Source organism: Schistocerca nitens, chromosome 4 (genome assembly GCF_023898315.1).
Source record: "Schistocerca nitens isolate TAMUIC-IGC-003100 chromosome 4, iqSchNite1.1, whole genome shotgun sequence".
Taxonomy (NCBI): domain Eukaryota; kingdom Metazoa; phylum Arthropoda; class Insecta; order Orthoptera; family Acrididae; genus Schistocerca; species Schistocerca nitens.
The window spans coordinates 866,281,239-866,306,108 of NC_064617.1; the positions used below are offsets into that span (position 1 = coordinate 866,281,239).

General features: G+C 44.9%; 1 protein-coding gene across 1 annotated transcript in view; it reads left to right on the forward strand.

The window, feature by feature from the left end:
- The window catches only part of LOC126253336 (proton-coupled amino acid transporter-like protein pathetic), a 114,324-nt gene that overhangs the window by 71,080 nt on the left and 18,374 nt on the right, over positions 1-24,870 (forward strand). Inside the window, exons 6-7 of the mRNA XM_049954601.1 lie at positions 8,193-8,277; positions 13,348-13,635. Coding sequence (XP_049810558.1) covers positions 8,193-8,277; positions 13,348-13,635 — 373 coding nt within the window. The remainder of the gene's footprint in view (positions 1-8,192; positions 8,278-13,347; positions 13,636-24,870) is intronic.

A 24,870-nucleotide genomic window follows, 5' to 3' on the forward strand; every position in this document is an offset into this window, starting at 1 on the left:
GACAGAGACCTTGACGAAGAGTTGACAAAGAGTGTGTCTGCCCTCACGTCCCCATGCAGTCCAACACCGGACCTCCAGCATGTCCCAATTCCTTATTAATTTGGAAACTGATCGAATGCACCAGCCAACCAAACGGAGCCCAGCAATGAGAAACTTTTCAAACCCTGTCAGGTGCTGATAACGCTGACTCATACGAGTACGTGGCATCTCCGTGATTTCACAATGACCACATAACATCTGACACTGATCACGCACCTTTTACTCCCTACAAGGCCTGGTAACAGCACTGAACATGAACAACACTAATTCACACTGGCGGCTGTTCTATCTGTCACAGATAAGTCTAACTCTAATCATTTACATATCCATCGACGATGTGTAGCTGTACGAAGTTACGTTGAAATTCAGCCATGTCTTCTGGGAGTTTCATATTTTTTATCAGGCAGTGTATAATTTGAAAAAGTTAAAGTCGTCAGCTTAGCTGGGAAATTACAAGAAATAACTAGAAAATTCATTTTAAAACTTGAAACGTAGCTAAATTCTATGCACTAAGTATTTATATTCTTAATTACTCCGAACCAAATAAGACTTTCTTGTTACTTCAGATACCTTTAATAGGGACACCATCACGAATGATTAATATAACATCCAGTTCCTTAGTACCTCCTCGTTAGTTACGTGATTCACCCATCTAATCTTCAACATTCTTCTGTAGCACCCATTTCAAAAGCTTCAAAAGCTTCTATTCTCTTCTTGTCTACTTCTTATCTCTTCTTGTCTATCGTCCATGTCTCACTTCCATACCTGGCTACACTCCTGGCAAATACTTTCAGAAAGACTTCCTGACACTTAAACCTACATTCGATGTTAACAAATGTCTCTTCTACAGAAACGCTTTTCCTGCCATTGCCAGTCTACATTTGATAATCTCTCTACATCGATCATTATCAGTTATTTTGCTGCCCAAATAACAAAACTCGTCTAGTACATTAAGTGTCTCATTTCCTAAGCTGATTCCCTTAGCAACACCATATTTTATTCGATTACATCTCATTATCCTCGTTTTGCTTTTGTTGACTTTCATCTTATATCCTTCCTTCAAGACGCTGTTTATTCCGTTCAGTTGCCGTCTCTGACAGAATTGCAATGTCATCGGCAAACCTCAGTTTTCTATTTCTCCTCCCTGAGTTTTAATTCCTACTCCAATTTTTTTCTTTTCTTTCTTTTACAGCTTGTTCAGTGTACAGACTGAGTAACTTCGGGGACAGGCTAGAACCTGTTCACTTCCTTTTTAACCACTTCTTCCGTTTCATGCTCCTAGACTCATTTAACTGCCGATGGGTTATTCTATCAGAAAAAACTGCAAACATGTTCCCCATTTCCAATAAACAGTAGATATGGCTGTATCGTTTGTGGAACAATTTTTCCCGCGTGTTTAAGGAATACTTTGTTTCACGTTGACCTAGAAATCATGCCTTATTAACACGATCAGGATACCTAAACGGTATTTTCGTGAAGTGAGGTTCAAGGATATTAGTCAGTTTTGATACAGCTCATGTATCAGAAGCTAAAATATTCTTCTGTACTGGATTCTTACTAAATTGTGCATTTTATTCAGCAGTTTCAGTAGTCAGACTGGCAACTTTCAAACTGGTTCCATCATATGGCGGCATTATTCCTAAGGAAGTCACATTCATCCGTCTGGGATTACAACAATTGTTTTATGTAAGGAATTACATATTAAAGGCATTTCTGATACATAAGTTTAATCTTGTGATGAAATGCAATAAATTGAAATCGTTATGTCTGAGAGTTTGTTATAAAGTGTTATACATTACAAACTTATACGCTTAGAAATCGATGGAAAGCCGTGAAGCATGTGTGTAATCGATTACATTGGGAAGCTCACCTTTTACCTGAAGCAAACCTTACACCACTGACAACCGATTCTTTTACTATACTGAGACATGTTTTAGCAGCAGTAATCTGTTTATCTGTAGCCCTTTTTAAGTTGTTATAATTTCTCGCCCATCTCTTACTTTGCGAAAACCATATTTTAAAACTGTCCCGCTACTGTGTAGACGTCTGGTAAATGGTAGTGATGGAGAATGCTCGAAATGTAGTTTGTCAAGCAGTATTTACTTTTCTTCTTTCTCGTTTATTCCCTTTATCTGATGTAAGATATCCGTGTTGTGCTGACGTCGTAATCACAGCACAGCAGGATAATTTAAAATGTTCGGCAACAACACTTATCCCCCCACTTGGGGCTTAGAAGCACCAGCTGATATTACACGTTCCTCCCACAGATATGACCTATCTTCTGTAAGTAACTATAAATAATTTCTTTTTCTCGTGGAAGGTGGCAGCCCTGCGGGTGCTCTAGCGCCTGAGGCCAGACAACTCATTCGACAGCCCTTTCGTGGGATTGTGGCACTACTCAGCTGAATGGATTTCGAAGTGTCTCACACGCGCATTTTTAACCTGCTCAATAAAATCAAGGGGGTGGCGCCAAGGGTCTTGCCTAACTGGGTTGTCTTAGAGGACCCTTTGCTGTGTTATTCGCGCACATGTTAATCTTATACTTCTCAGCGATCAAGCTACAGGGGGGCATGAAAGAGGAATGAAAAAGCATAGACATTCTTTCCTGCTTCAGGGAACACTTTTAAATGTCATCGAATGGTTTTGAACGGTCGTCAGTCGTTCCAGTCTGTATACGAGAGCAAAAATTGCAGTCGCACTACGCTCTTAAAGAATCAGATTACGTTCAGCCGGATTACAGCCTCACAATGTCCTTACAGAAGAGTTGAATCGTCCGGGGACTGTCAACAGTGTTGATCGCTGTCAATAACGTCGGCCTCTTGTTCATCGCACATGCATGCATGTCCGAAGGAACACTGCATCGTAGTCCTTCACAACACAAACGCTGCTACACCCACTGGCCATTAAAATTGCTACACCACTAAGATGACGTGCTACGGACGCGAAATTTAACCGACAGGAAGAAGATGCTGCGATATGCAAATGATTAGTTTTTCAGAGCACTCACACAAGGTTGGCGCCGGTGGCGACACCTACAACGTGCTGACATGAGCAAAGTTTCCAACCGATTTCTCATACACAAACACCAGTTGACCGACGTTGCCTGGTGAAACGTTGTTGTGATGCCTCGTGTAAGGAGGAGAAATGCGTACCATCACGTTTCCGACTTTGTTAAAGGTCGGATTGTAGCCTATCGCGATTGCGGTTTATCGTATCGCGACATTGCTGCTCACGTTGGTCGAGATCCAATGATTAGCAGAATATGGAATCGGTGGGTTCAGGAGGGTAATACGGAACGCCGTGCTAGATCTCAACCGTCTTATATCACTAGCAGTCGAGATGACAGGCATCTTACCCGCATGGCTGTAACGGATCGTGCAGCCACGTATCGATCCCTGAGTCAACAGATGGGGACGTTTGCAAGACAACAACCATCTGCACGAACAGTTCGACGACGTTCGCAGCAGCTTGGACTATCAGCTCGGAGACCATGGTTGCGGTTACCCTTGACGCTGCATCACAGACAGGAGCGCCTGCGATGGTGTACTCAACGATGAACCTGGGTGCACGAATGGCAAAACGTCATTTTTTCGGATGAATTCAGGTCGTGTTTACAGCATCATGATGGTCGCTTCCGTGTTGGTGAACGCATATTGGAAGGATGCATTCGTCATCGCCATACTGGCGTATCACCAGTCGTGATGGTATGTGGTGCCATTGGTTACACGTCTCGGTCACCTCTTGTTCGCATTGACGGCACTCTGAACAGTGGACGTTACATTTCAGATGTGTTACGACCCGTGGCTCTACCCTTCATTCGATCCCTGCGAAACCCTACATTTCAGCAGGATAATGCACGACCGCATATTGCAGGTCCTGTACGGGCCTTTCTGGGTACAGAAAATGTTCGACTGCTGCCCTGGTCAATACATTCTCCAGATATCTCACCAATTGAAAACGTCTGGTCAATGGTGGCTCAACTGGCCCACTACTCTTGATGAACTGTGGTATCGTGTTGAAGCTGCATGGGCAGCTGTACCTATACACTCGATCCAAGTCCTGTTTGACTCAATGCCCAGGCGTATCAAGGCCATTATTACTGCCAGAGGTGGTTGTTCTGTGTACTGATTTCTCAGGATCTATGCAGCCAAATTGCGTGAAAATGTAATCACATGTCAGTTCTAGTATAATACATTTTTCCAATGAATACTCGTTGATCATCTGCAGTTCTTCTTGGTGTAGGAATTTTAATGGCCAGTAGTGTATATTGTATTTATCGGCCGAAAGCGGGCCTTTGAGTTACATATACAATGTCTCCCCAGTACGGAAATAATATTCATGGGATGAGTTGAGATATGATACATAGACGACGACATATGGAAGTTGAGTCTGATCGTGAGTCGTTCTCAAATTACCGACATGGTTAAAGTGACCGCTCGCGATAGGTGGGAGTTCGAGACCTAAGCCAACACAAATTTTCACTGTCGTCATGTCATTATACAGCTGGAGGGTGATCATATTCGCAGCTCCGAATACATTCCATGTTTTTCATAGCACCTGTAGTCGCCGCAGTGCCTGTTCCTTCAGATATGCATGCACATCTGAAGGAGCAATGCATCGTACATCTCCACAACTCAGTCATTGCAAATAGTGTTCCATCTGGGATTATTCGATCACCTAGTGCAAGTCTTTTTCCTTGACAGCACTTTGGCGACTTGTGATTGGATGTTGATGAAATGATGCCGAGGGCAACCAAAAATCGAGTCCCTGAGGAGATAAAATCTCTGACGCAGTCAGTAACCGAACAGGGTCTCTGTCTGGCAGTCAAGCGTACTGACGACTTTTTTTTTAATATCATCAATACAAAAATTTCGCAGTAATGACAAGATAGAAAATGTACTGTCCAATTTGGGCAAGAAAAATTTCACTATGAAGTTTCCTCTTGCGTTGTTAACTACTCTTATTCTTTTTTTTAAGGCCAGTGGGCTCACATGTTACCATTAACCGTGAACATAATGAAATTACAATACAAAATTAAACCTGCGTGAAAGTGTTGTATGTTTTTAGAACACGGTATAAAAGAGAACACAACCAAACTGTGGGTGCCCTTCTGGTAGCACAACATAAGACTGACGACCACTCGAAACATCACAAAATAAACACCGTGCAGTCCCAACACGGCACAGCAGGAACTTGTGTGCGTTTTCTCAGAGTACATTCTTGTTAAAGCGTCCATTGCCAGATGTAGGTCAGTGTCCACCAGAACCAGCTGAGCTAGTGGGGGGGGGGGGGGGGGGGGGGGAGGGATCTTAAATACACTGATTAAGTAATTAGCAAAAAATTCTGACAACAATATCCGGAAGAGAACTCCAGTTCATATCTTTTCTGTAGGAACGTCCAAAAGTCAGGCACATCCTTGAGAACGTGTCGCAAAGAATAGTACATAGAACGTCCTTTGATACAATTCATTACATATGTCTTTGAATGGGGAAAGTGGGTCTCAGCCGGGCAAAGGAGTGTTCTGGGCTCGATCGTGTGGGACGTCATTCTTAGAAGACAAGTATCTTCGAAATTACAAGCTACACAACCGCTGAAGGTCCGCACAACAGGCGATGTTCATCCGTGTTGGTCGGATGACACCTCATATACACTGAGGATTAAGCTAGAGCAATGTCGTGTAGTCTACATCTTATCCGAAACTTCTTGTTAACAATGAGATACCAGATGGCGCTTGTCTCCATCCCGAAATATATTTGGTGAATCACTTGACACATCTGAGCCCACGTGACTCCTGAATGGCGTTTCTCAAGCATATTCCGAGGCTGATTCCTTATCAGACGCCTTAAGCGCCCAGGTGCGGGGGAAATTCGTGTGCACAGAGCTATAACCGAGGCAGAATATTTTGATGTGTGAGTACGCAGACGCAATGTGAGCCTATGCAGTAGGGGACAGGAGGGGCAGAGGGACAAATTCCTCAATGAGGAAACCAGTGAACCTATGTCGACGATGGGTCCTCATCTTGAGCATGATGTTAATATAAAGCGATGCCGCACGCGCACGAGCGTTGGTAAGTGGGGTAGAGGTTGAGAGTATCGTATCGTATCTTGAAGAGAAGTCTATTACTAATAAAGTAGCCAAAGACTGCCTAGATTGGCTGTGTCGTAACTGGTGTCATCGTTGGGATCTATGCCTAATGCGATATCTGGGATGCCATATGGGTGTTAATTAATGCGACCCTTCGGACCATGTGTAACGCTCATAGGAGGTGGCCTCGAACACTCTTGCTGAGAGCTTGCAAAAGGCATGTACAGTTCAGCGCCGTTGTACGGCGAATTAGAGATGCTATCAGACAATTAACGTCTTAAAAATAAACTGAAATAATTTCTTCTCGACAGTTTCTTTTGCATAGATGAATTTCTGAGTGGATAATACACTCCTGGAAATGGAAAAAAGAACACATTGACACCGGTGTGACAGACCCACCATACTTGCTCCGGACACTGCGAGAGGGCTGTACAAGCAATGATCACACGCACGGCACAGCGGACACACCAGGACCCGCGGTGTTGGCCGTCGAATGGCGCTAGCTGCGCAGCATTTGTGCACCGCCGCCGTCAGTGTCAGCCAGTTTGCCGTGGCATACGGAGCTCCATCGCAGTCTTTAACACTGGTAGCATGCCGCGACAGCGTGGACGTGAACCGAATGTGCAGTTGACGGACTTTGAGCGAGGGCGTATAGTGGGCATGCGGGAGGCCGGGTGGACGTACCGCCGAATTGCTCAACACGTGGGGCGTGAGGTCTCCACAGTACATCGATGTTGTCGCCAGTGGTCGGCGGAAGGTGCACGTGCCCGTCGACCTGGGACCGGACCGCAGCGACGCACGGATGCACGCCAAGACCGTAGGATCCTACGCAGTGCCGTAGGGGACCGCACCGCCACTTCCCAGCAAATTAGGGACGCTGTTGCTCCTGGGGTATCGGCGAGGACCATTCGCAACCGTCTCCATGAAGCTGGGCTACGGTTCCGCACACCGTTAGGCCGTCTTCCGCTCACGCCCCAAATCGTGCAGCCCGCCTCCAGTGGTGTCGCGACAGGCGTGAATGGAGGGACGAATGGAGACGTGTCGTCTTCAGCGATGAGAGTCGCTTCTGCCTTGGTGCCAATGATGGTCGTATGCGTGTTTGGCGCCGTGCAGGTGAGCGCCACAATCAGGACTGCATACGACCGAGGCACACAGGGCCAACACCCGGCATCATGGTGTGGGGAGCGATCTCCTACACTGGCCGTACACCACTGGTGATCGTCGAGGGGACACTGAATAGTGCACGGTACATCCAAACCGTCATCAAACCCATCGTTCTACCATTCCTAGACCGGCAAGGGAACTTGCTGTTCCAACAGGACAATGCACGTCCGCATGTATCCCGTGCCACCCAACGTGCTCTAGAAGGTGTAAGTCAACTACCCTGGCCAGCAAGATCTCCGGATCTGTCCCCCATTGAGCATGTTTGGGACTGGATGAAGCGTCGTCTCACGCGGTCTGCACGTCCAGCACGAACGCTGGTCCAACTGAGGCGCCAGGTGGAAATGGCATGGCAAGCCGTTCCACAGGACTACATCCAGCATCTCTACGATCGTCTCCATGGGAGAATAGCAGCCTGCATTGCTGCGAAAGGTGGATATACACTGTACTAGTGCCGACATTGTGCATGCTCTGTTGCCTGTGTCTATGTGCCTGTGGTTCTGTCAGTGTGATCATGTGATGTATCTGACCCCAGGAAAGTGTCAATAAAGTTTCCCCTTCCTGGGACAATGAATTCACGGTGTTCTTATTTCAATTTCCAGGAGTGTATGTATGTGGTTGGGTTTCACTTATCAAATTTTCTGAGAAAATGAATCTTTTTTGTGATCTTACTGGCACGTTAGACCTCATAATTAGTTGACGAGAATATAATCCACGAAAATGCTCTGAAGTTAACTTGTCGTTAGTTAACAACATTCGCTGACCAGCTCTGTAATAAACGACGGACAGGGAACGTTTATAGCGCATTTGTTCTAAAATGTTTGTTTTCGTATACACGGATTACCTGTAGACTGACAGCAAAGTGGAGGAATTGTGCAGAGACTGACTTGTGCTCTCCTCTTCCGCAGCTGGTTCGTGAGCGCCGGCCTGTTCGCCACCTACTACAGCAGCATCACCATCTACATCATCTTCATCGCCGCCACACTCAAGCAGGTCAGCTGCCGCTTGCACTGAAGAACAAGTGTCTCTTGCTGCCATTTCACCCACAGACGTGTAGCGGACGTAATATTTAGTGCAGCTCTCCATGGCACTGCGCGGTACTACGGTAGTGGCTGGATCACGTCACGCCTTTCAACACTTCCCCATTTAGTCAAACAGTCGACCACCTGGTCCAGGGAGCCTACATTTGAAGATCAGTAGAAACCATCGGCGACCTTGATCTCCAAGGTGGCAAGAATGATTAACTCTGCACTGTAACCTCTGTGCTGTTAGTATGAAGAACTCTGATCAAAGTCACAGGTTCCTGTCGTCTGCATCACGCAGCATATGAGAGGTTAAGAGCAAAAGTGAACCAAGTCAATATTTTACTCTTTCGATAAAAACTGGTACGAAGTTAAAGTAATATATTTAATTGCAGATGAAGAATTATGCATTAATTTTTGCAAAAACAGACATAATGTCTGACAGGATAACCGCAATTAGTAATTTTACAATGTTACTTATAATCCGTCTTGATTGCAAAATGTTTATTCATATGACCGGTTTCGGTTCTTCTAGAACCATCTTCGGATCTGTAACGATAATAGTATCATTACCGTTACAGATCTGAAAATGGTTCTAGAAGAACCGAAACCGGTCATATGCATAAACATTTTGCAATCAAGACGGATTATAATTTTTAATGTTTTACAGTGAGAAAGAACATACACATGCTGACCCAGGACACAACTTTTCGTTAGTATGAAAGTTGATTTTACAGTTTATATCACAATTTACTGGACATGGTTCACTAGTGCACTGAAAAATTTTGACTTCTGACTTCAAGTATAATTAAATCTGCATCTCCGGTTCTTTCCATTTTTTATACATCCTCTTAAATTACTTTTACTTCTAATTAATTATCCAAACTGCAAACCTACAAGCCAGTTCAGTTAATATTGCTTCTTGTTCTTGTTCTTCATCTCCTTATTCTTCAAGTAAACACGATTTCATACCGACTTTCTGACTCATTGTTTTCATGAATATCTTGATAGACGTTTTACGATCTTCTTGTAGCAGTCTCTGCAATTAGAAGACTTCCAGAATGAGATTTTCACTCTGCAGCGGAGTGTGCGCTGATATGAAACTTCCTGGCAGATTAAACACACAGTTTTAATCTGCCAGGAAGTTTCAAGTTTCAATTAGAAGACTGTTGTACTATGCATGGTGTAGTGATAAAATGAAGTTTAGTGAATACAGCATGTCCCCCGTCTTTTGATTTGTAACTTGGAAAGCTGTTCCTAATCAATACTAACTAGTGACTCTAGTTTATTTCCTTTTTTTATCTTCATAAATGTATGACATTGAATTCCACCAAATCACTTAGAGTGAGTGTGAACCTCATTTTAAAAGACATGCCTTTTAGTACCTTATCCATCGAATTTTTAACCAGTGTACTCGATGATCATCAACAGTTTGTTTCCTGTTTGTAATCTGCTGTTCTAATGATTTTGCACTTATAAAATTTTCTCTTTCCATTACACTGACATCAGATTTTGGGGGTTTGCGTTTTGCGGATTTTACAGTAATGAACCAGTCCTCCGGGCTATAATTAGAATGCATTTTACTTGGAGTTTCATCAATTAGACCGAAGTCAGTATCATATGGTAAAAATGAAGGCTCAATATCATGAATTTGAGGTCAGTCATTCATCTGAATTTCTGCATCACTGACTGGTTTTAGCATGGTCAGAGCCATGTTAACGTTTTGGTTCTGTTCAGAACACACATATGAGTAAAGAGTGATACGTTTGTGGCTAAATTCGTACATTTTGACTGTGTTCTGACACAGATGGTTATTTCTTAAGAATCTCTACCTCCTTCTGTTTCATCATACATATACGTAAGGCGGTGGATTGACTGACGCAATAAATGCCTACATTGTATGTTCAAATGCGTGTGAAATCTTATGGGACTTAACTGCTAAGGTCATCAGTCCCTAAGCTTACACACTACTTAACCTAAATTATCCTAAGGACAAACACACACACCCATGCCCCAAGGAGGACTCGTACCTCCGCCGGGACCAGCCGCACAGTCCATGACTGCAGCGCCTTAGACCGCCCAACACTGTATACCTAAATATTTCTTTCGTACTATGCTGCACATGCAGATAGTTTAGGGAAAAGCAAAACGTTCCGAAAATCAAATGTGGCGATACGCATTTCATTCTAGACGCTTAGCAAGACCTTTAGATTGAATATTGCCCTAAGCATGGCGTTCGCAATTGCTCTGAAGAATTATTGATATTTGAACCCAAATGTTACACTGATTATCAAATTTTTTTACTTGATCCATTTTTGCTCTCACCCCTTCACATTTCAGTGAGACAAAGAGTTTCGATCGGTCTGTATGTGATAAAGCAATACTTACTATCTCTGGTTATGAACCGATGATATTGTGTTTTCTTCAAAAGTCACGTATGTGAATGGAATCTCTCCCTCTCTCTCTTTCTCTCTCTAATAGACACACGAACACAAACACACACAGCAGACACACACACACACACACACACACACACACACACACACACACACACACACACACAGACACGCACTTGCTCAGGTTGAGAGATAAAGGTACAGTGAGGGTATAAACAGAAAGAAAATTGGTGAGAAGTAGGGGGGAAAGAAAAGATGAGAGGGATTGAGGGAGAAAAGTATGAACTCAAAAAAAAAAAAAAAAACACAGAGATAGGAAGAGACACACAAAGGCACCTAATGAGAACGTAAATAGACCCAAGAAAGCCTTAGAAGTGGACTGATATTGGTGTGGGGGAAAGCAGATAGGTGGGGAAGGGGGGTGGAGTGAAAGAGTTAGATGGAGTAAGAGGGAGCTCTAAAACAGTCAGGGGGAGACAAATGTATTCTCACCCTGTGCTCCAAGCATGAGAACTCCTCATAGTAAAACTGATGAGATGGCTCACGAACGATCCAGAATCGAAATCCTGTTGATTCATGGCGAAGACCTTGGCGTCCTCCGACATCAGAAAGAGATTCCTTGCGCAACAGCAGTACAAAAATGACTGAAACGAAATTTCTGCCCGTACATGTTTCCAGCTGAAAAGGGAGATCCAAAAAACGGTGGTTTGGGAACACTGTAAACATGTGGACAAGAAGTACCTACATTCATTTCGGCCCAACAACACGGTCCGGAGTATTCACCGAGTAGAGTGTTATATTACAATGCTTGCGGTGTGCTGTTCTAGATGCAGGCATGTCTTTCTTGTATTTGCTGACATTAGGAGAGGGTTGTTTTTGGTGTTTCTCTACTGTGGGGAAGAGCTGGAACTAGGGAGTGGGAAGTAACAAATGACGATGAACTCAAAAGCATGGAGTAGCATAGCGCATCGTCCGACACCTGTGTCGATACTCAAAAAATATGATTTTAAAAGAGGATGCACTTCTTTATAAGTATCACGTAGTTGGAAGGATTTTGTACAAGACCAATTGTAATTTCTCTTTCACGTTAAGGAGCCAGGTGTCGTACCGTGCAGACTAAAAGTGACAAATGTCAACAAATATATCGCATCAGGAATCACACTATCCATGTCGAGTGTCCTAACCCTACATTCCACCTGCTGCACTACCTGACCATCGCTACTGTAGCCGTCTTCAGTGAAGGTACACTGCTAGTCAAAATTATCCAAATACCCATTAGTGGACATTTATACGGATCCTTCGCCCTTATGACGGCTTGAACCCTGCTGAAAACACTTTCAAAGGGGTATCTGAATATCTGTGGAGCAATCGCAGCCCATTCTTCCTCAACAGCATAAATCTGAGAAGTTAGTGATGCCATAGTTGAGTCTGGTGCGAAGTCGACGTTATACCTCTTCTCAGAATTGTCCCACTGGGTTCAGGTGGGAACTCTGGGCAGGTCAGTCCATTTCAGAAATGTTGTTTCCCACTAACCATTGCCTCACAGATGCTACTTTATGTCATACTGATACGAACTATCATCGTCCTCGAACTATTTGGTTTGGTTTGTGGGATTAAAGGGACCAGACTGCGATGGTCATCGGTCCCTCCCTCGAACTATTCCTCTACAACACAGCGCAGGATACTATAAAATGTGTAGATATCCTTCCACATTTGGTGCTTTCTTAAGCGTGACAAGGGAATCATACCTTCACCGTAAAACCACCTACATAGCCTAAAACCATGTCCTTTGTAACTCACTCTTGGTACCAAACATGATGACAGGCGACGTTCTCAAAGCATTTACGAAACCCAAATCGTTTCATCGCATTGCCACAGGGTACAGCACGATTTATCACTCCAAATCAGTCGTTCCCAGTCTATCACTATCTAGTGACGTCACTCTTTGCACCACCTTTTTTGCGTTACTTGGCAGTGACTTCAGAGATCTATGGGTTGTGCAACTGCTCGACTATTGTACACAATTTTTTAACCCCATACGCACAGTCATCGTACTAGATTGACTGTTGGTAGCACTTTGGAACTCACGAGTGGTTTCTTCCGCTGATTTCATGCTATTTTACTTCCGTCTTCGGCACTGGTCGACGGTCCCTCTCCGTCTGTACCTGAGGTCTCCTTGGCATTGGTTCAGCTCTTGTTATTCCTTTGCATTTCCACTTATCAGTCACATCACCGACAGTCTACTTGTGCAGCTGTGGAAGGGCCGAAATGGCCCGGATGGATTTCTTACTCAAGACTAGTACACTTCCAAAGTCACTGACTTGTCCTGAACGATCTATTGTGCTATTACTGCTTCTCTACTGTCAACACAACACTCCCCGCCTCCTTATATACTGACAGGTCCGCCTTTCGTGACTTCTAGTGGTCAGTTGCACATTACATTGGGGTACCCGGTCACTTTTGATCAGATACAATGTCAATCCTTCACGTCCATTTTCTCCGATATAAACACCAGATTAAATTTCGTTACAAGCATTTCCGCGTTGCTGTTGTACAGATAATAGCCATGGTGCGCGAGTGTTTGTTCAGCCTGTGTGTGTAGTGAGGTGACTGATGTAGAAACTGAGACTAGTTTCCCTCCTCAGGTTGGAGATTACCACTCGACGTCTGACGCGACACGCTTCGATGTGCGGATCTACACGGCCATGCTGGCTCCCCTGGTGCTGGCCAAGGGCCAACTGCGGCACCTCAAGACGCTGGTGCCCTTCTCGATGCTGGCCAACCTGTGCATCGTGACTGGCTTCGCGGTCACCCTGTACTACATGTTCGTCGACCTGCCGCCGTTAGAAGACCGCCGCCTGCTACCCTCATCCATCACTGCCCTACCAGTCTTCCTCACCACCACCATCTACGCCATGGAAGGCGTCGGCGCGGTGAGTACTCTCATACAGGTATCTTAGTCTCTGGACATATGTGGCCAGAGATAGCATCAGGAACTCTTCCTTCTGCCCTCCTCCCAGACTAGACATTTTCCATTCAGGGATTTGGGCATGTAGAATACCATAAATTTAATCGATTCGCGTGAAAGTACTGCCTCACTCGACGTTGTATGTCTAACATCATCACTGAGCAGCCCTCAGTGTGCCCAACGGTCCCTAGACATCCTATAGGGAGTTGGCCTTCCAAATGGGTCAACATACACCATGAACCACTTCCTTTGCAGACTTATTCAACTTCGTATGAAGTTCCCAGGGACACAATTTCTACTCGAGTAACATGTTGAAATTCTGATAGCATCAGGTGTACGAATATGTTTTGACATGTTATGGTGCTATGGCATCGCTAGCACACTGTGCCATTTGTGTAGAGCAAATACACTCAGTCCACGGACTCTGAAGATCATTCGCCAACTTCACAAAGTTCCTTCGGTGGATAGTGATGTGGTGCACTCTGGATACAGTTCTCATGAACAGCCACCTGCTGTAGATTCTTCCGCAACGTCCTACCCCTTCCTTAATCTTCCAATTGAACGGAAACATCATGTTTTCACGTAAGCCCAACTTTGACCAAGATTGTATATCCTAACAAACCGCCCAATCAGGCTTATTGCCCGAGCTTTCATTCTCTGCGCGATGTCTCATCAATTTGTACAGTCCTTGGTCTTTTCTACGTATCCAAGTTTTCTCTTCAATAATTGGTTGAAAGACCTTTCTGATGATAATCTGTTCAAAGATCAACACGTTCTCTTCATATTTCTGGAGTGCTTAAGCTTTCTGTCCCAAATAACAATACTGGTACTATCACTGCATTATAAGGTTTAAGTCTGTTCTTAATTGACATAATTTGTAATGCCATTATATGCTTCAGGCTGATTTAAGTTTTAGATACATTTACAATTCGTTGGGTAATTACTTGTTTTAAGTTATTAGACCAGTTGAACCAGATACTAAAGTATTTAAGACTTTCCACTCTCTCTATGTACTATACTGCTACCTATAATGGAGCTTTATTAAGAGTTTCTCTGGATACTTCTATCATTCCAGTCTTCTCTTCATTAATTCAAAGTGCAGTTTTACTGGCATTCTTTACTAAGTCCCCTACAGTTTCCGCTATGGCTGCACTGTCGTCTGTATATCCCGATAACTGTGTTCTTCTACGTATTTAGCTTCACCTCACTGCCTTCTCTTTTCATTTCGCGAATTGCTCTCTCCTGGGACAAATTAAAAACCAGTGGTGAAATATCATACCCTGGAATATGATCATCAGGAGATGCTGAATTCCTTGGACAGCTCCCCTGGTATTTCATCTTGGCTTTTATCTCAGCTGTACACTCCTTCATCAAATTAATTAACTTCCTTGGTATTCCAGTCTCCCTCAGGATGTTGTACGTACTTAATCTGTGTATACTATCGTAAGCCTCTGAGAAGTCTACAAATGTTACCAGAAACCAATTCTCCCAAATATGTTTCATGCCTGAAATTTGATCCCCGGTTGAACTTGCTGCCCGAAAACGAGCCTGTTGCTCTCCAACATCTTCAACAAATACCCGCAGATTTTCAAAAATTATTAACGACAGAACTTTGTGTGGCACACTTAGCAGAGATATACCTCTGTAGTTGTGACAATTCCTATTACTGTTCGTTCTGCGCAATAGGATAATGGCAGATCACTTCCACTCTTTGGGAAATACCTCCTTTATCTGTAACTGACTTACGAGGCTGTGTATCTCTTTCTGAAATGTTTCCTCTCCTGCGTTCAATATTTCTGCCGTTATTCTATCTTTTTCTGGCTCGTTCTTATTCTCTTTCTACGTCATGTTGAGTCATTTCAATTGTTCCTTTCTGTGCCCCGTCTGCAATTCTTCCTTTTAGTAAAAAATTTCTCAGGCTCTTCAGCGTTCAGTAGCTGCCCCAAATTCTTTCTTTTTTGTCACCATATTTTTAGAAGTAGAGGCTTCATTTTTTGACCTTTTCTCACATGTTTCATCTCGTGAAACATTTTCCTACTGTCAAATATTGTATTTACCATCTCTATTTCGTCCATAACCTTGTTCATGAGTTTAAACAGAGCGAGGTGGAGCAGTGGTTAGCACAGTGGATTCGCATTTGGGAGGACAACTGTTCGAACCTGCGTCCGGCCAACCTGATTTAGGTTTTCCGTGATTTCCCTACATCGCTTCAGTCAAATTCCGGGATGGTTCCTTAGAAAGGGCACGGCCGACTTCCTTCCTCATGCTTCCCTAATCTGATGGGACCGATGACCTCGCTGTTAGCTCTTCTCCCCAAAATCAACCAACCAACCATGAATTTTCTTTTCTCTAACCCCAGAATCATTCGTTTCTCTTTTTATGTTACTGAATGTTTCCGGATTTTTCGCACAGTTTCTGTCCAACACGTGTATTGGCGTTAGTGTCTTCCTGGCCTACCCAGATGCTTCGCTTGTATCATTGAACTATTTCTTCTTGGTTGTTGGCTTCTTTTGTTTTAAAATCTCGTTTACTGCTTCAGTTATAGCAGTGTTTATATCCCTCTGATCTTTCATCACTAGGTTTGGTTACAGGACTTTAAATGTGTTATGCACTCTGACACTCGTTTCGTGTTATCGAGCAATAGGGGTGAGCGTGTTGGGGTGGCAGTCACTGAAACAAAAGCGGCTTTCTTTGCGGCAAGATCTATTTACGAAATTTCAATCTCCAACTTTCTCTTCCGATTGCATAAATATTTTGTTGGTTCAAATGGCTCTGAGCACTATGGGACTTAACTGCTGAGGTCATCAGTCCCCTAGAACTTAAAACTACTTAAACCTAACTAAGGACATCACACACATCCATGCCCGAGGCAGGATTCGAACCTGCGACCGTAGCGGTCGCGGTTCCAGACTGTAGCGCCTAGAACCGCTCGGGCACTGCGGCCGGCTATTTTGTTGGTATCCACCTACGTAGGGAGAAAGGATCATCATAATAAAAGAAGAGAAATTAGAGCTCGGACGGAAAGATTTAGGTGTACCTTTTTCCCACGCGCCATTCGAGAGTGGAATGGTAGAGAAGTAGTATGAAAATGGTTCGATGAACCCTCTGCCAGGCACTTAAGTGTAAATTGCAGATTAACCATGTAGACATGTAGATATAATAACAAATCTCTGGATTCCTAAGCTTCTCGTCAAACTATCTGTTGATCATGTTCTTATTCTTCCTTAAATAGCACACCTGTATTTGTAATTGATTGATTGCTGGGTGTCCGCATAAGCTCCTGTGTTAGACGTATCATATATTTCTTCTACCTCTCATTTATAAACATACGATGGATCTGATACAGCGTATGACCACCTGAGGGAAGTCCTTCTGTCTATCCTTTTGTGGGGGAGGGTCACTGAGCTCAACAGAAGTTTATGGCTTAACGCCTAACTCGTCAGATACCATCTTTCCCGATAGTTTGCCTGCACATGTCTTCCTGTCCCAGTTTCGCATATAAATTTCCCAAAATGATGTTAATGTTACTGACACCAATGCTTCCCACTGTTCTTTCTAGTTATTCATAAAACTCACTTTTCTCCCCCACGTCGTTAACTTTTTTTTTTTTTTGCGATATTGCAGTGCCTATGTTGTTCAAAAGTCGGATGCCAAGTTCCTTCAGACATGTATGCATATCCGAAGCGACAGGCACTGCGGTGGCTACAGCCACTAAGAAAGACGTGAAATGTATTGGTAGTTGCAAATATGGAAACCATCAGCTGTAAACGGAATTGCGACAGTGAAAATTTGTGCCAGACCGGGATCGAACCAGGATTTCCCGCTTATCGCGAACAGTCCCCTTACCATTAGGATATCCGATCTCGACTCACGGCCAGACCCCACTTCCGTTTGTCGTCAACAATGTGTCTACAATCAGCATTAGTGCATTATTTATGTATGATCCCGTACACAGGAGACATGCAAAGTTTCTTCGGCCATGAATAGCTGCTATCGGCGGATAAAAATGATACTGCAGTGTCTGAGTTCTTCAGAAGAAAGATATGAAGTTGTATCGGACATGCATGCACATACGTCTGAAAGAACTTTTTTATCCTGACGAACATAGGCGCTGCAAAATCATATTTTTCCACCGATACCGGGCAAGTGACTTTCAGTTAAAATGACTCCCTTGCACAGGAATATATGCGGTGACAATTATTGAACTACATGAAATAAAATCGTCATGACTAGCGAACGGTTTGAGTTAGGAAGTTCAAACTGGCTCCGGGCCGTGATGGTAATTATTATGTGCATGTATGGTTTGGTTTAGCTACGAAAACCACTTTCATTTGGATGGGGTCGTCAATAAGCAAAATTGCCACATTTGGGGGACTGAGGATCCGCATTTTGTTATCGAAAAGTCTCTTCACCCTCAACGGGTGATCGCATGGTATGCAATGTTCAGTCAGGGAATAATCGGTGCGATGTCCCTTGATGGCACGTTGACTACCGAACGGTACGTGAAGATGATTTCATCCCCATTATCCAAAGTTACCCTGATTTCGACGAGATGTGGTTCATGTAAGACGGAGCTCGACCCCATCGAAGCAGGAGACTGATGTCTTGGAGGAGCACTCTGGCGATCGTATTCTGGCTCTGGGGTACCCAGAGGTCACTGGCATGGGCCTCGATTGACCGCTATATTCTCTGGATATGAACACATCCGACTGCTTATTGTGGGGCTATATTAAAGACAAGGTGTGCAGCAATAACCCACAAACCATTTCTGAGCTGAAAACAGCCATTCAGGAGATCATCGACAGCATCGATGTTCGACACTTCAGCGGGTCATGCAGAATTTCGCTATTCGTCTGCTACACATCATCGCCAATGATGCCAGGCATATCGAAAATATCGTAACTTAAATCCTAATATCTGTAGTGACGTTTACATGTTGAATGAATTGTGTGCACGCCGTAGTTTGTAAATAATTTACGTTTTTTTCATAGTGTTCAATAATTGTCACTCTATACATAATGAATGTACGAGTGCAGAATGTAGACACACGGTTCACGACAAATGGAAGTTTGGATCTTGTGAGTCGTGCTCGAATAGCCTAATGGGCAGTTGCGTCTTTAGCAGGGCTGCAGTGCGACGTTCTGTTTGTGTCCTCGTCGCGGAGTGAGCCCTGGTGCTGTTTGCTCAGTTCTCGGCCGTTTCACGTGCTCCGGCTTAAGCAAACAGATCAGACTGGCGACCAATACAGCAAATCTACGCTCAAAGTTATGCTCCAAAACGAATTCGCACGACTGGAAGCATTCGAAGTCGAAAGATTTTTACGAGAAGAAGTGAAAATCCCGGCGGCCTACATTGTCGGAATGCATTTATCCACTGCGAGCAGTACAGTCTATGTCAAGATCATCAACGATAAAACATGTGAATGGATCCTTCGGAAAACAAAACAGTGCCTCCGCTGCTGCCACGCTGGTGGCGGTCTGGATACTGTGGACGTCGATCATGCTGGTATGGGACTCCACACGATCAAAATCTTTGAACTTCGATTTGAACTCCCAGCAGAAGACGTCGAGTCGAACCTTCACCACTACGGCCCGGTATATGGCCATCTCCTGAAAAAATGGATGGAGTTCCGGATGTTTACTGACCCCAATCATTGGATCGAATTGTCCAGAATGTTCTTCAAACCGACGTGAACAGTTACGGCCAGGTGACATGGTGCATTGTCATCCCTAAAAATTTCATCGTTGTTGGGGAATACCACAGTGCATGAATGGATGCAAATTGTGTCCAAGTAGGCGAACATAAACGAGGGGCCCAGTCCATGCCATGTAACCACAGCTCACACTATTATGGAGGAATCACCAGCTTGCACAATGCCTTGCTGGCAACATAGGCCCATAGCTCCGTTCGGTCTGCTCCGTACTCGAGCTCTAACATCAGTTCTTACCAATTGAAACTGGGACTCATCTGACCAGGCCACAGTTTTCCACTCATCTAGGGTCCAAACAATAGGGTCACGAGCCCAGGAGACGCGCCGCAGGCGATGCTGAGCTGTTAGCAAAGACTCTCGCGTCGGTTATCTGCTGCTATAGTCCATTAACGCGACATTTCTCCGTACTGTCCAAACGAATACGTTCGTCGTACGTCCAACATTGATTTAAGCGGTTATTTCACGCAGTGTTGCTTCTCTGTTAGCACCGACAACTCAACATAAGAGCCACTGCTGTCGGTCGCTAAGTGAAGGCCGTCGGCCACTGCGTTGTCCATGCTGAGAGATGATGCCTGTAATTTTATATTCTCGGCACACTCTTGACACTGTAGATCTCGCAGTATTGAATGCCCTAGCTATTTACGAAATAGAATTCTCCAAGCGTCTGACTCCAACTACCATTCCGCGTGAAATGTCTGTTAATTCCCGTCGTGCTGCGTTAATCACGCCGGACACGTTTTCACGTGAATCATGAACACACATGTCAGCTCCGCCAATGCAGTGCCCTTTATACCTTCTGTACACGATACTACCGCCATCTGGAAAAATGCATATCATTATCCCATGACCTTTGCCAACTCACTGTTCGAGAACGCCCGAAATGCGCAGGTCGGTAGGCGACAGTCAAGTCTCAGCGTTCAGGAAATAATGTGTTTCTGCGCCGGGACAACTTACTCTGTGTGATCTCTACTCATACACACTTGAAAACTGCGAAGGGTTTTAGCGACTATCATTTACTGTGTAGTCAAGCGTTTAAATATAATTTTCGTATACACTGGTCAACCAGAAGGTTGTGACAACCGACCTACTATCCGTACACTACTGGCCATTAAAATTGCTACACCACCAAGATGACGTGATGCAGACGTGAAATTTAACCGACAGGAAGAAGATGCTGTGGTATGCAAATGATTAGCTTTTCAGAGCATTCACATATGGTTGCGCCGATGGCGACACCTACAACGTGCTGATATGAGGAATGTTTCCAACCGATTTGTCATACACAAACAGCAGTTGACCGGCGTTGCCTGGTGAAACGTTCTTGTGGTGCCTCGTGTAAGGAGGAGAAATGAGTACCATCACGTTTCCGACTTTGATAAAGGTCGGATTGTAGCCTATCGCGATTGCGGTTTATCGTATCGCGACATTGCTGCTCGCTTTGGTCGAGATCCAATGACTGTAAGCAGAATATGGAATCGGTGGGTTCAGGAGGGTAATACGGAACGCCGTGCTGGATCCCAACGGCCTCGTACCACTAGCAGTCAAGATGACAGACATCTTATCCGCATGGCTGTAACAGATCGTGCAGTCACGTCTCGATCCCTGAGTCAACAGATTGCGACGTTTGCAAGACAACAACCATCTGCACGAACAGTTCGAGGACGTTTGCAGCAGCATGGACTATCAGCTCGGAGACCATGGCTGCGGTTACCCTTGACGCTGCATCACAGACAGGAGCGCCTGCGATGGTTTACTCAACGACGAACCTGGGTGCACGAATGGCAAAACGTCATTTTTTCGGATGAATCCAGGTCTGTTTACAGTATCATGATGGTCGCATCCGTGTTTGACGACTTCGCGGTGAAGGCACATTGGAAGTGTGTATTCGTCATCGCCATAATGGAAAATGTTCGACTGCTGCCCTGGCCAGCACATTCCCCAGATCTCTCACCAATTGAAAACGTCTGGTCAATGCTGGCCGAGCAACTGGCTCGTCACAATACGCCAGTCACTACTCTTGATGAACTGTGGTATCGTGTTGAAGCTGCATGGGCAGCTGTACCTGTACACGCCATCCAAGCTCTGTTTGACTCAATGCTCAGGCGTATCAAGGCCGTTATTACGGCCAGAGGTGGTTGTTCTGGGTACTGATTTCTCAGGATCTATGCACCCAAATTGCGTGAAAATGTAATGACATGTCAGTTCTAATATAATATATTTGTCCAATGAGTACCCGTTTATCATCTGCATTTGTTCTTGGTGTAGCAATTGTAATGGCCAGTAGTGTATAAACCCGTCCAAGCGATAGCAGCGTCACCAGGGGATGTATGACTGATAGACACACGCAAGGTGCATGTAGTATCAGTGAGCGGGCTGTCCGTAGAATGGGAAAGGCGCGATCTATCTGAGTTTGACTGAGGACAGACTGTAATCGGCCGGAGGCTCGGTAAGAGTATTTCAGAAAACTGTACGACCTGTCGGGTACAGTGCAGTGGTGAGTGTCTTCAGCATGTGGTGAAACCAAGGCGCAACCACATCCAGACGTGCGGTTGGGCGGCCACTCCTCATTACAGAGGTCGGATGTCTGAGACAAGCCGGAGGACGGAGACAATCTGGCGGTGGTCCCATTATGCTCTGGGGAACATTCATGCGGGCATCCATGAGTCCCGTGGAGCTCGTGCAAGGCACCGTGACGGCCACGGAGTATCGTAGACTGGTTGCAAAAAAAAAAATGGTTCAAATCGATCTGAGCGCTAAGGGACTTAACATCTGAGGTCATCAGTCCCCTAGAACGTAGAACTACTTAAACCTAACTAACCTAAGGACATCACACACATGCATTGCCCGAGGGAGGCTTCGAACCTGCGACCGTAGCAGTCACGCGGTTCCCGACTGAAAAGCCTAGAACCGCTCGGCCACCAATGCCGGCAGACTGGTTGCAGATCACATACATCCCTACATGACCATCATGTTTCCCGAAGGCAGTGTCATTTTTCAACGAGACAGGGAGTCACGTTAGAAGGCCAGAAGTGTGAGGGAATGGTTCGAGGTACACAGTGGCGAGTTACAGTTAACGTGCTGCCTCCCCCCCTCCCCTCCACCACCCTCATCCCCAGCTAACCAGATCTGAACTCGATCGAACACATCTGGGATGTGATTGAAAGTGGCGGCAGAGCTCATAGCCCCCCTCGCTGGAATTTACGGGAATTAGTTGACGTGTGTACAGATGTCGTGCCAACTTCCTCCAGCGACGTACCAAGATCCAATTGATTCCATGCCACGACGCGTCGGCGCTATTATCTGTGCCAAATGCGGATGTACCGGCTATTAGGTAGACGGCCGTAATGTTCTGGCTGATCAGTGTATTTACGCCTATTTAATTTCGTTGAATTATATTTGGGATCAGTCTCTGTACCTACTAGCTAATTATTAGATTTTCTCTTAACCCTACATACCTAAACCCTAGTAAAATTTGCGACTGCAGTTCGTGCCAGTTTGCAGTTCCAGCAAATCTAGTACTGTCAACATAGAGTGTTAAACAGGACTTTTTGTACTAATTTTATACGAGAAACCATTAAAGAGCTTATAACTACACTTGACTAGTGCATGAACTTGAATTTATATCTTCACTTGAATAAAATATGGAGTGGTAAAATTTATTATGGTTTAGCAACGATGTACATTTTGCCCCTTTAGTGTTCTAGGTGGCCTCTTCTAACAATAACCTGTTGCAGGTCGGTGGGCAACGACTTGGGAAAACATGTAAGTTACTCAAAGCCCTTAAAACTGTGACAGAACAGACACACACATCTACAGGCCTATCTCGCCAACTTTAATTTGTTGCGGAATTATGAAACTGTTACTTTGATCTCATGATGTCACATTTGGAGACGGAACAGTTCTTCAGTAGAAGTTAACACGGATTTCACAATCACCAGTCATGAGAATCCAAGTTCGCTCTGTTCATTTTACTGATCCAAGAGGCTGCAGATAGCGGAGGGAGACTGATGCAGTGTATTTTGACTTTCCGAGAGCCTTCGATACAGTCTGCGAAGCAATGTAATGTGACAGAAGGTATATGATCGGATTTAAACTGCTGCACAGTAGGTAGTTCTTAATCTAAACGCATCGCGAACGGCGAAAGTACCGTTCAGTGCGTCTCAGCGGTAGATAATACGACACTGTTCACGAAATATGTAAACAGTTCCACTGACAGTGAGTTTAGCTCACTGGGGCTCTCGCAAACGATGCATCTGTGTGCAGGGAAGTCACTTTGTTAGAAAATTTTCATGTTGGGACTCATCTCATCACGTAAAATCTTTCTTTCGAATTCATTGACGCAATACACATGACCGTGTTTACGCTTCTATTGACTATTCTGAACCATTCGATTCGCAGAAAGGATTTGGCCTCGTGTACGTCTGCTTCTTATCTAATACACTGTCTGACAAAAAGGAAGACTACTTGGATTACGAAGCAACTGCACACACCAAAAAAAGTTTTGCATCACCCCAGTTCCCAGAACTCCTGAAGATAGACGTTGACAGTGGATATTGTATCACAGACACAGTCCCTTTGACTGCTCACAGATGTCACTAAACCTGCCCAAAGATGTAAACAACCGTGCATGAGCAGTGCCTATTTGACAGAGGGAGTCCGACAGCCGATCAGTTCCAGTCATTTCACCAGGAAGGAGGTGCACGGCTCGTGTTGTCTGTAGTTCAACCATACGTAGACGGTCAATACCGCGGTTCTATGGCGTCCGCATTGTTACTTTGTGCCAGGAAGGGCTCTCAACAAGGGAAGTGTCCAGGCGTCTCGGAGTGAACCAAAGCGATGTTGTTCGGACATGGAGGAGATACAGAGAGACGGGAACAGTCAATGAAATGCCTCGCTCAGGCCACAGAAGGGCTGCTACTGCAGTGGATGACCGCTACCTACATATTATGGCTCGGAGGAACCCTGACAGCAATGCTACCGTGTTGAATAATGCTTTTCGTGCAGCCACATGACGTCGTCTTACGACTCAAACTGTGCGCAATAGGCTGCCTAATGCGCAACTTCACCCCCAACGTCCATGGCGAGGTCCATCTTTGAAACCACGTCATGCAGCGCGGTACAGGTGGGCCCAACAACATGCCGAATGGACTGCTGAGGATTGGCATCACGTTCTCCTCTTCGATGAGTGTCGGATATGGCTTCAGACAATCGTCGGAGACATGTTTGGAGGCAGCCTGGTCAAGCTGAATGCCTTAGACAAACTGTCCAGCGAGTGCAGCAAGGTGGAGGTTCCCTGCTGTTTTGGGGTGGCATTATGTGGGGCCTACGTACGCCGCTGGTGGTCATGGAAGGCGCCATAACTGCTGTAAGATACTTGAATACCATCCTCTGAGCGATAGTGCAGCCATATTGGCAACATATTGGCTAGGTATTCGTCTTCATTGACATCAATTCGCGCCCCCATCGTCCACATTTTGTGAATGAGTTCCT